Here is an 11,649-nt window from a genome sequence, read left to right as displayed (position 1 = left end):
AAAGAAAGCAAAATACACATATGCTTATGGGAAATGTTATTTATTTAATTCATTCATTCATTCATTCAACCAAATACAACAAAATGTGAACAATTTAAATCAAATGTTTTTTTTTTTGTTTTGTTGTTGTTGTCATCTTCAACGTAAAGGAGAAAACATAATTAAATGAAAATTGAATATACCGGTGTGGGAGTGTGTGTGTGATGTATTAATGGGATAACAATTTCCTGATGAAAACAAAATGATTATGATTATGATGATAATTGTTCATCATCACACATAATCACACATTATATAATGATGATAATTGTAATCATGTCAACATTAACATTTGATTAACATTAGTAAGTTATTGTTGTCATTAGTTTGGTTGATTTGATTTGATTTGATTTCTGTTTCTGTATCACAGTAACGGTAAATCCAACAACAGACAAATCGACAAATAGACAAGCACACCTTGTATTTTTTTTTTTGTTCATTTCGCAAGTAATTAGTATAGGGTGTGTGAAACAAAACAAACAAAATCATTTCCGTAGTTTTATTGTTGTTGTTGTTTTTTCATGTTCAATTAACCATCGTTTCATTGGATCTTCTTCACCAGCATATTTACCAATTATTCCAGATTTTTTAATGATACGATGACATGGTATCATTATTATTAATGGATTATTTTTCATCACTGTACCAATGGCTCTAGCACTATGATTATTATCGATTACCATTTTTGATAGTTCACTATATGATGAACATTGTCCATATTGAATATTTTTCAATAATTCTAAATATGTTTTACGTTTAAAATTAGTTAGTTGAATTTTTCGACATAATAATTTGTCATTTTTCATCAAATCATATAGATCCAAATCTGGTTGGCCATAATTATTATCGAAATATTGTCGAAACCAATTAAAAGCTTGAATCAATGATTTGGGATATGATTTATTATCAATATTTTCTGTATCATTTAAATGATAAATTTTTTGATTGAAAGATTGTTCGATACGTTTAATTTTATGTAAACCATTTGTACATGATGTAATTTCAAGTAAACATATCGGTGTTGATAAATTAATTCTGATCATTTTACAATCCATTATCGTTATTTGATCGTAAACTGTTTGACAAAACAATAAGAATCTAACGATTCATGCAGATGATTAAAATTCTTTGTCTTTTTGTTGTTATCACTGATAACAGATGGCAGCATGGTGTATTTTAAAATAAAAATATTCAATATTCATTCGATATTCAACTTTGGAAATTCATTTCTTTGTAATTTAATGAAAATGAATAGAGACCAATTGATAAAAATGCAATTAAAAAATGAATAATTTTTATTTTAACAAGTGAAAAAAGTTTTGATTAATAAAAAAATATTTATTCTTGTATCGGTTGTGAACGTATATCGGGTATATTGATCAGTACAGCTTAATAATCGAGAAATATATGTGGAAAATCTTCCAAATGGAACATTTTTCATCAATTCCACATATAATTGACGTTATAAAAATTGATGGACAAAGTAATTCAATACTTGCAATCGATTTGAACGATTTTGCATAAGAATGACAATTATAGAAAAAATATTTTTTCAGCCAACAAACAGCCGAGTCTTGGCATTTCTCGTAAATCATCAGTAAGCAAATAAATTTCGCTCACTATATCCTCAGAAATTTTGATCTGATGAAGGATTTGAAGAGAGACAGTCACGGAGAATACTGTCGTCGTCCTGTTCAGATTGCCAATCGAAAGATTCAATCATGCATATTCGAGACAATGCGTCAGCAATAACATTGTTACTACCTTCGATATGTTCAATTTCAAAATCGTATTCTTGAAGTTTTAATGCCATACGACCAAGTTTATTCGTCAAATTACGTTTGGACTACAACCATACCAATGGTTTATGATCAGTTTCCAAAACGAATTTTTTACCGATGAGGAATTGATGCCAATTTTGAATATACATATACACATTATAGCAGTAGTTTCTTTTTCAATCGTACTATAACGTTTCTGAGTATCAGAAAAGCGTACTCGATAATACCATGCCGTTATTTCAAGCATGCCAATTAGTGTTGAGACATTAATGGTAACTTTGTTGCAATAATATGATTGTTATCAAAAAAAAACATTAATCCGACAACAGAACAATGATTTGATTAAAGATGTTAAAAATTCAGCAAAATGAAATTCAAAAGAAAACAAACAAACGAACAAAAGAAAAATTTTCAATAAATTAGTTAATTGTTTTTTTTTCGATTCCATTAATCATCAATGTTAACTTGAATTTTAATCAATTCTAAGTGATTTAACTTACAAGATTAAATTAACAAGATTTTCATTGTTTTTTTCAGTTTGTTTTTCTTTGTTACCAAACAAAATCTACATTAAAAATAAATAGATATTGATTAATTAAATATATAGATTATTTTATTTTTTTCCATACAAATTACCCGAATACAATTTATTTGATTGAATTCTGTTTTCAAAGAAGAAGAAGAAGGAAAATCTCTGATAAACAAAATCGAAACATTGAAATTTCTTTGAAAGTTTCATGTTTCATATTGCAAAAAAAAACTTTTGAGCCATAAATGAGTGATGATGATTGTTTTCATAAGGAAAATGCCTTTTTTTTGCTGAAATCTATTTCCCAATTCCGTTATAAGTGATGATACATTGTATATGAATAGAATCAGATTACGCGAATTCTATGATGATGATGATTTGGAAGAACAAAAATTTGGCCATGAAATTAGTTAGAAAATGTCCTGTACATTTTTTTGTTGTTGTTGTTGTTTGATTTATTCTCGCGAGATATCTGATATTTGATTTGACAATAATCATCGAATGATATTTTTTTATTTATTTATTAAGATCACTTTATGCTTCTCGAGGTCATCTTGGTTGTAATTTTGGTTTTTTTTTCCAAAAAAACAAAACAAAACACAAAAGAAAAAAAAGAAGAATGTTCTTTCTTTATCGTGATTTACAATTTGAAATTTTTGTATTTTAATTTGAAAATTATTTTATTTTTCTAAATATGATTTTGAATTTTTCGTTGAATAGAATTTAAAAAAAAATTTTTAATTATTCGAGACGTAATGATTTGATAAAATCTCAATTTTTTTCGTTCGTTAACGTTTTTTTTATATGACAGTGTTTGTTTTTTTTCAAAGTTATCAATTTGATGATGGATTGATGGATTTGATTTGATTTGATTTGATTCGTGGTTTGTTTTTCTTCTTTGTTTTTCTTTTTTGTTGTTGTTGTTGGTTGTTATTAAAGGAGTATATAAAAACATCTTTCCAAAACATTTTCAGAATCACAAATCAAAATCGTTACATCATTTTTTTATGCTGCCTGTTTATTTTTCCAAACATCAACAATTGATTTTGAATTGAAAAATTTGAAAAAATGAAATTCATTACCGCTTTCGTATTTGCTTTTGTTGCCATTAAAACTGTAACCGGCCATGGTTATGGATCATCATTTCAAGGATTTGGCTCTAGCTATTCGCCAATGTCTTATGGTCATGGCTCTTCAGAAATGTCATCTGGTTATGGCTATTCACCAATGTCTTACGGTCACGGATATTCAGGAATGTCCTCTGGTTATGGCTACTCACCAATGCCTTATGGCCACGGTTATTCATCAAAGTCATTAGGCTCTGACTATTCACCGATGTCTTACGGCCACGGTTATTCAGGAATGTCTTCTGGTTATGGCTCTTCAATAATGTCATCAGGTTATGGCCGTGGTTATTCATCAAAGTCATTAGGCTCTAACTATTCACCGATGTCTTATGGTCATGGCTCTTCGAAAATGTCATCTGGTTATGGCTCTTCAGGAATGTCCTCTGGTTATGGCTACTCACCAATGTCTTATGGCCATGGTTATTCATCAAAGTCATTAGGCTCTAGCTATTCACCAATGTCTTACGGCCACGGTTATTCAGGAATGTCTTCTGGTTATGGCTCTTCAAGAATGTCATCAGGTTATGGCCGTGGTTATTCATCAAAGTCATTTGGTTCTAGCTATTCACCAATGTCTTATGGTCATGGCTCTTCAGGAATGTCATCTGGTTATGGCTACTCACCAATGTCTTATGGCCATGGTTATTCATCAAAATCATTAGGTTCTAGCTATTCACCGATGTCTTACGGCCACGGTTATTCAGGAATGTCCTCTGGTTATGGCTACTCACCAATGTCTTATGGCCATGGTTATTCATCAAAGTCATTGGGCTCTAGCTATTCACCAATGTCTTATGGTCATGGCTCTTCAGGAATGTCATCTGGTTATGGCTACTCACCAATGTCTTATGGCCATGGTTATTCATCAAAATCATTAGGTTCTAGCTATTCACCAATGTCTTATGGTCATGGTAATTCTTGGGGTTACTAAAAAATTAATCAAAAAACTGCCAGTTTTTTTTGTTGAATTTCTTTTTTCTTTTTTTTGTGTTACTTTTTATCCCATTTATCTATTTCATGCAATAATTGAAAGATTTTATTCATTTAAAATTTTATTTGTGCGTTGAAACAATATGAATTGGAAATAAATAAAATTTTGAATTCGAAAGTTGTTTTTGAGTTGAATTTTTTCAACAAAAAAAAAAATTGATGTAGAAAATAAAAATTCAACAAAAAATTCATTGATAATTATCAATGAAATAATAATATCAAGGTCAAATGTTTATGTAATACAATGTAAGACAATGTTGTCAATGTTGATCAAGGTTTTTTACAAACACATACGCACAACCACCTGGCAACCTGTATTTGATAAGAATCAAATTCTCAAAGATTCTTGGAAATAAAAAAATCAAAAGAATCGAAAATTCAGATTAATGTTACTTAAGATTAATATCATAGATAAAAGAGAATGATAGAAAGAAACCTTTTCATTCAAAATAATGATCATTAATTTATTGACGATGTTGTTGTTTTCGCAAACAAGTACAGTGATTTTGATCTGATTATATAATGATGATGATGTCATCAACAACTAGCCGCCGATCCAGATTTTTAATGTTCGGTGGGTTTTTTTCTGATTTGTGTCTGTGTGAATTTAATGATTCAAGTTTTGTTTTGCCTTGAAAAAAATTAATTTTTTTTCGAAGAGGACCTTGTTTACATTATAGAATCATTTGATTCGAATAAATTTCTGCTGTCCTGTTGTTAAGCTATTTAGATTTAATACGATTTTTTTATTGATAACATTGTGGTAGAGAAATTCAAGTTTTTTTTTGTTGCTTCAGTTCAATATCGATCAAATATCTTGATATTTGTTGCTAACCATAACTTATTCTTGTCATTATAATCGTTGTTGTTGTTTTTCTTGTCAATAATGATGATGATGACGATGATAATGGGAGAGAAAATTCACATAAAAAGCACGATGGCCAACACAATCCAATTGAATTTTGTTTGTTTGTTGTTTTTATCAAGAATTTTTTCTGGAAAAATTTTTCATTTTTTTTCTATTTCATTATGAAATTTATAATTATTTTGGCCACATTTTTAGTGGCTGTTAATGGTGATCATCATCATCAACAACAACAAGGATATAATGTTCAACAACAACAACAAAAACCAAAATTGTATTCATCGAATGCAATGGTTGATTCGGTCCATAAAATTGTTCCATCATCATCATCATCATATCAACAAGCTGATGGTCGATATTATTATTCAATGAAACCACAACCAACACCAGTAATATCGGATAATCAATATTATTCAATGCCAAAAATGTATTCACAGGCCGGTGGACATACTGGTTCGGGTTATATGGTACCCGTATCTTACAGTGGTAATTATATTCATAATCCAAAATATTATCCAACTGCAGTCATTCCATCATCTGTATCGGATACTGGTTATGGATCATCATCAAGATATTTCTATGGAAAACCAACAATATTTCTTGTTGGTCGATCATTTGATGGATCTAATATGTCTATAAGTGAAATTGTTCCTAATGTTACCGATGTAAAAAATGTTGCCGTTTCTTCCGTTCCAGTTAATGTTCCATCAATGACCAAAAAAATGGATACAGTTAATATTGTTGCTGGTAGATCATCAATCCAACCATCATATCAACCACCAGTTGTTTGTAATACTCAACCACCATCTGGTTATCAACCACGTAGTTTTCTTTGGGAAATGGAAAACATTGTTGTACCATGGCTTCAATATCGTGGCCTATTAAAATATTCAACACCATTAAATTCAGCTATACCACCATGGGATGGTGTAAGTAAATATTGGACAGCTATTCATACAGATGATTCACCATGTGGAATTCGATATGTTTACATGCAAGATGAATTGGAACGTATGTTTCAATCACATTTAATTTACGAACAACAACAACAACAACTGCCACAACAACCGAACCGTGTTTTACCCGGAACTGCCATTAGCCATCATCCAAATCAACAACCACATTATCCACAACAGCCACAATATCCACAACAACCACATTATCCACAGCAGCCACATTATCCACAAAAACCACAATATCCACAACAGCCACATTATCCACATCAACAAAAAACAATTCAAAATTCACCAATCATTGTAGGCAGCGGTGTACCAGTTATGGATAATTCTCATATTACCGGAATTCCTGTTGGACATAGTGAATCGATGAAAGCATAAATTTTTTTATTTTGATTGGGCTTACCATGATTTGATTGATTGATTGATTGAATAAAAAAATGAAAAAATTTTTGATTTTATTTCAAAAAAAAAACAAACAAAATAAAAGCAAAGTTACGCCACAAGATGGTGCTCAATACACACCAAAAATATTACATTTTTGTTCCATTTAAAATTTAAAAATGTAATGCAATGAAATTACACAATCACGATATGAAACAGGAACAGCAAAAAAAAGATCCATTAAATTCCTTTATTCACTATGGCCTGTAGATGCATTTAGAAGTGCAACAAAAATGAAAAGAAAATAAAATCATATAATCAATTTGGAAAAATCGAATCAATTTCAATATAAGAAACAAAACGGTTTCTTCTTCTGTTCTCTTTCGTAATCAAATTTCATTTTCTTAGAGAAAAAAAATGAAAGAAAGAAAGAAAGAAAGAAATCACCCGTTTCATGTATACAAATTTGCCATTAATCAGCATTTTCTGATTCTTTCAATTAAATATTTGTTTTGTCTTTTTTTTTCCATTTAATTTATTCCATTGAAAAAATTTTTTTTTCCATGATGATGATTCTGAATTCAATGATGAATTTCGTTTTCTTTCTTCTCAATCAATGTTTTTATTGAGAAATTTTTTTTCACCTCATTCACACACACATAACAGCAATTTATGTCAAAGGCCATCCATATAATGTTGATGATGAAATGGATTTTTCCTTATAAAATATAAATTGCTGATTGATTGGTGATGACTAACCAGGAATATTTAGTTGATATATAACCTATATGATATAAAAGAATTTAACAATTCGAAAATATATTTCAAGACTTATATTGATGAAAGAATGAAAGAATATCGATTTCAATTTTGCAATAAACATTGTTGGTTGTATTTTGAAACCAGAAAGAGTGAGTAAAATAAACATTAAAATTTCATGTTTTTCCGATAGGATAATGCAATTTTTTTTTCTTCGAAAAACCAATCAAAATGATGATTATTATTTTGGTAACGCGTTTACATATTTGACATTACAAAATTATGTTTGTTGAAAATGATGAAAAATGAATAACGGAAATTCTTGTTGAATCTCTTCATTTTTTTTGTGGTTGTTGTTGCCATTTACCCATTACAAACAAACATGACTTGTAAATGAGGTAATATATGGTGAGAATTTAGAAAAAAAAAGTTTCTTTTTTTGTAAATGTTGATAAATACTAATAGTTTAATCTATTATCTTATTTCAAAAACATTTATGAACTTTAATTCAACATTTTTATTTTCTATATAAAACACTGTATTATTATTATATTCCAAATTGATGATTGATTGGTAAAGGAGAGAAAAAAAAGCTTTTGAGCTAGATTCTGAATGACTGAACGAAACAGAATTTTTTTTTTTTTTTTTTTTTTTGTTACAGTTTTGTTTACTGTTTCCTGAATCATAAATTAAGATTTGAATTTTTTTTTCAACATCTTTACTAAATCTCTCTCACACCCGACTTATTTTTGTTTTTTAAGGAAAAGTTTCTGTTTTGTTGCATTTAAAAAAACCAAAGAAACCGAATTTTCCAAGTGTTTTTCATGCCGAACAGGAAAAGAACATTTATTTATTATTTTTCTTTTTGGTTGAAGAATTCGGAAAAAATCAATTTTTCAATTTAAAATTACAACGACAACAACAAAGACTTTTCAACGGATACATTAACAAAAACAAAAAATTTGAAAAATTATTAATTGAAAAATTTTCATCTTGATAGAATTTTCTATTGGCTATCGTAAAAATTGATGACCATTATTTGGACGTCTTGTATAATTATTACGCATGATTCTATTATTTTGATTATGATTATTATTCATCATCATCGTCATCATCGTTCTTGATGATGATGATTGAATTTCATTTGAATTCATCATATTTCTTGAAACGAACTGATTATTATTAATAATATTCATTCTATTTCTTGGAATTGTTGATGGATTTTGTATGGAAATGCCATCAGTTGTTGACGATGATTGAGATGATGATGATGAATTTGTATCACGAAAAAATTTAACAACACGTCCATTTAATGGTTGTGTATGGCGATAATTTTCAATTAACTGTCCACCAAAATTGGTTTCATTTTCACTTGTATAGAATAATTTACGAAATTTGGCAATCTAAAATTCATTTTTTTTTAAAAAAAGATTATCATTAAAATTTTTATCAATTTCTGAATAGATTTTAAAAATTAAAAAAAAAAACAAAATACCTGTTCATGTTGACTATAAATCGGTGTTGTATAAATGATCCATGTAACTGATTCAAATAATGGTGGTGTTGTTAGCGAACCATTATATGTCCAATATGAACGATTTGTTGGCATTAATTTTTCAATATCAATCGATTCATCAATCATACGTTTATCACCTTTATATTTAACAGTTTCAATTTGTTTAAGAACTTTTTCTAAACCATCATTCAATTGATAACCAATATCGATAAATACGGCAACAACAGCTAAACCATTTGGTTTTGTTAATGCAATTTCTGGATCATTATATAATGATGTATTCCAATGTACAAAATGTAACTAATTTTTGGTAATCAATTGTAGTTATGCAATTAAATAGTGAAAAGAAAAGAATAAGATTTTTGTTATTGTTTTATTTTTGTCGAAAATTTCATAGGAAAAAGTGAGAAAAACAAACCATCATCAAATCTTCATCATATGCTTTTTCTCGAACACCTACTTGATGATAATCAAATTATTATTGATGAATAACTTGTTTTTTTTCGTTTTTTATCTAACTATTTAGATTTATAACTCATTTTCATTTTCACATTTTCGCTTGTTTGCTAATTTATTGCATTCATCCATCATTATCATCATCAAAGATGATTGAATGTTTGTTTTTGTTTGTTTAGAATCATTGAATAAACATCATGAATAACAACAACAACAACAACAACAACAACAGTTCGATATATTCATTGATTAGGTTATAGTTTGTTGTTGTTGTTGTTGTTATTATTATTATAAAACATTCTATAATAATAAATTAATTTTTTTTCCAATTCATTTAATCCAGCGGTCGGGGAACCGGGGTAAATTACCCCAAATGGGGTAATGAATGAAATTTTCGGGGTAAAAATGAAAGTTTTGTGAATAACAATTATATATTTTTAATTTGCTATTTCTAACGATGGTCACTAACAAATCCAAATTCATTTACTAAACAATTTTAACTAAGTAACGAATTCAAATTCATAAACGAAACAAGTCCAACAAAGTTTAACAAATTTTATCGATCAACGAATAAAATTCGATTGGATGTTTTAGTGATCATTACTTGGTTAGTAAATTTGGATTTTTCAGTTGTTTTCTTTTCGAAATTATCATGGGGGTTATAATATGAAAGATGTTAAAAAGAGACGTTTTTTTTTTTGCTTTTCATCATGGGGTAATATCAACTTACAAAAAAAACATTTTTGGGTAATGACTAAAAAAGTTCCCCGACCGCTGATTTAATCAGAATTTACTTACTTCAGCTGAATAACTACGTTTATTAACAGTATGTTCAGAACCAATATTAATATTTGGTCCCCAATGACAATGAAATTGCCACATACGATAAATATGTCCTTTTAATGGACCACCAATCAATTCTTGTTTTAGTGTAATTTTTTTAAATGCATTTGTAAAAACGGAGGAAAAAAAAGAGAAAAAATTCTGTCATTTTTAATGATAATCATTTCAGATAAATCAATTTTTGAAAAAATTCGGAGATTCTTTGAAAAATTGAATCTGAATTTTCTAAAAAAAAAACAAAATAATGAAAAATATTTACCAGTTTTAGCTGCAACCATATCCGGTAAATCTAATTTCCAACCATAACCAGTATTCTGTATAATTAAATTTGACATTAATTTTGGATAAATAATTTTTAAACATTTTGTTCGTTTTAAATCATTCAATTCTGAATTCATTTCAACTAATGATGTATCAATATCGATTGGTGATTGTCTTTGACCAGTATCAACTGAATTTAATAATAATAATTGTTGTTGTTGTTCATTATTATGTCTTTTTTTACGTAATTTTTTTTGATCATTATCATCAACAATATTATTATTTGCATTGACAATATTGGTACAATTTGCACCCATTATATTATCATTTAAATTTCATTGATATTCTGGTAAATGAAGAACATAGATAAAACACAATAAATTCACATCATATTCTTGGATAATGAATCGAAATAATTGGCGAAAATCGAGCAGAATAAAATGTCTGTGTTTTGATTCGAGCAACGCTTTTTTTCTTTGGTTGCTTTAGAAATTCGATTGAAGAATTCGCAAATAAGTGGTGAATGGAGGGAAACCAACCAAAAAGAAAAAATGAAGAAGAAAAACAAAACCGCATTTAATAAGCAATAAATTCCAAATCATTGCTCACCGAATTAATAACAATAAAAAAAACACACAAAGCTTTTTACGTTTCATTGAATCCAATTGGATAATAATAATTTTTTTTTTTGTTGTAATTGATTCATTTCACTTGGAAATTATTATTATCTTTGAAATTGTCGTCATAAAATTGATTAAAAACGAGAAAATAATAATGATCATTTTATATCATTCATTTTTTTTTCAATCATTTTGTCGTCATCGTTTGTGTACAACGTCATTGTAGTGAAAAAAAAAGAAGAAAAAGTTTATCCATTCTATATTAATTTCAAATCAAAATTATCAATTGATTGTTTTTTTTTTTGTTTTGTTCAACATATTACCTACCTGATATAGTATATATGGGGGTGTGATTGATTGAAATTTTTATTTTATTTGAAAAATTTTCTTTTTTTTTACTTGAAATGTCATTCACATCGTTTAAGCGAAACGAAAAAAAAACGAAAAACACATTAATTTTAATTATTATTTTTAATTAATTTTTATTCTTCATTTTAGTCATTACGTAAATTCAAATGAAAAT

At 28.0% G+C, this 11,649-nt stretch overlaps 3 protein-coding genes and 1 long non-coding RNA gene across 7 annotated transcripts; 1 reads left to right on the top strand and 3 right to left on the bottom strand.

The window, feature by feature from the left end:
• Nucleotides 1-24: 24 nt before the first annotated feature.
• On the bottom strand, nucleotides 25-1,168 carry agt (O-6-alkylguanine-DNA alkyltransferase). The gene has a single exon (XM_027349115.2). The coding sequence runs from the start codon at nucleotides 1,092-1,094 to the stop codon at nucleotides 525-527; it is 570 nt and encodes a 189-aa protein (XP_027204916.2). The 5' UTR covers nucleotides 1,095-1,168; the 3' UTR covers nucleotides 25-524.
• An 895-nt stretch (nucleotides 1,169-2,063) lies between these two features.
• Nucleotides 2,064-2,574, bottom strand: LOC142644854 (uncharacterized). Its single transcript, XR_012846033.1, has 3 exons — nucleotides 2,450-2,574; nucleotides 2,321-2,385; nucleotides 2,064-2,096 (listed from the first exon to the last, which is right to left on the bottom strand). It is a non-coding gene; the product is annotated as an uncharacterized LOC142644854 (long non-coding RNA).
• A 729-nt stretch (nucleotides 2,575-3,303) lies between these two features.
• LOC113798548 (uncharacterized) lies at nucleotides 3,304-4,584 on the top strand. 2 transcript variants are annotated; one of them, XM_075819408.1, is made up of 2 exons: nucleotides 3,305-3,505; nucleotides 3,668-4,584. In XM_075819408.1, the coding sequence occupies exons 1-2, from the start codon at nucleotides 3,418-3,420 to the stop codon at nucleotides 4,405-4,407; spliced, it is 828 nt and encodes a 275-aa protein (XP_075675523.1). In that variant the 5' UTR covers nucleotides 3,305-3,417; the 3' UTR covers nucleotides 4,408-4,584. The 2 variants fall into 2 exon arrangements, with proteins under 2 accessions (XP_075675522.1, XP_075675523.1); XM_075819407.1 differs by having other exon boundaries at nucleotides 3,304-4,584.
• Nucleotides 4,585-8,254: 3,670 nt separating this feature from the next.
• Nucleotides 8,255-11,634, bottom strand: LOC113789526 (carbonic anhydrase 1-like). 3 transcript variants are annotated; one of them, XM_075819512.1, is made up of 6 exons: nucleotides 11,454-11,570; nucleotides 11,116-11,383; nucleotides 10,505-10,989; nucleotides 10,201-10,322; nucleotides 8,926-9,246; nucleotides 8,255-8,833 (listed from the first exon to the last, which is right to left on the bottom strand). In XM_075819512.1, exons 3-6 carry the CDS (start codon nucleotides 10,821-10,823, stop codon nucleotides 8,444-8,446), a joined length of 1,152 nt encoding a protein of 383 aa, XP_075675627.1. In that variant the 5' UTR covers nucleotides 10,824-10,989; nucleotides 11,116-11,383; nucleotides 11,454-11,570; the 3' UTR covers nucleotides 8,255-8,443. The 3 variants fall into 3 exon arrangements, with proteins under 3 accessions (XP_075675627.1, XP_075675626.1, XP_075675625.1); XM_075819511.1 differs by having other exon boundaries at nucleotides 10,505-11,383; nucleotides 11,450-11,634; XM_075819510.1 differs by having other exon boundaries at nucleotides 10,505-11,383.
• Between the last annotated feature and the right edge of the window lie 15 nt (nucleotides 11,635-11,649).

Source organism: Dermatophagoides pteronyssinus, unplaced genomic scaffold, assembly GCF_027571235.1.
Source record: "Dermatophagoides pteronyssinus isolate colony J.1.1.1.1 unplaced genomic scaffold, Derpt_VIB-CSIC_2022.12 sq0004, whole genome shotgun sequence".
Lineage (NCBI taxonomy): Eukaryota > Metazoa > Arthropoda > Arachnida > Sarcoptiformes > Pyroglyphidae > Dermatophagoides > Dermatophagoides pteronyssinus.
The sequence above is the reverse complement of the archived record's forward strand: the minus strand, read 5'-3'. Positions and strand labels throughout refer to the sequence as shown.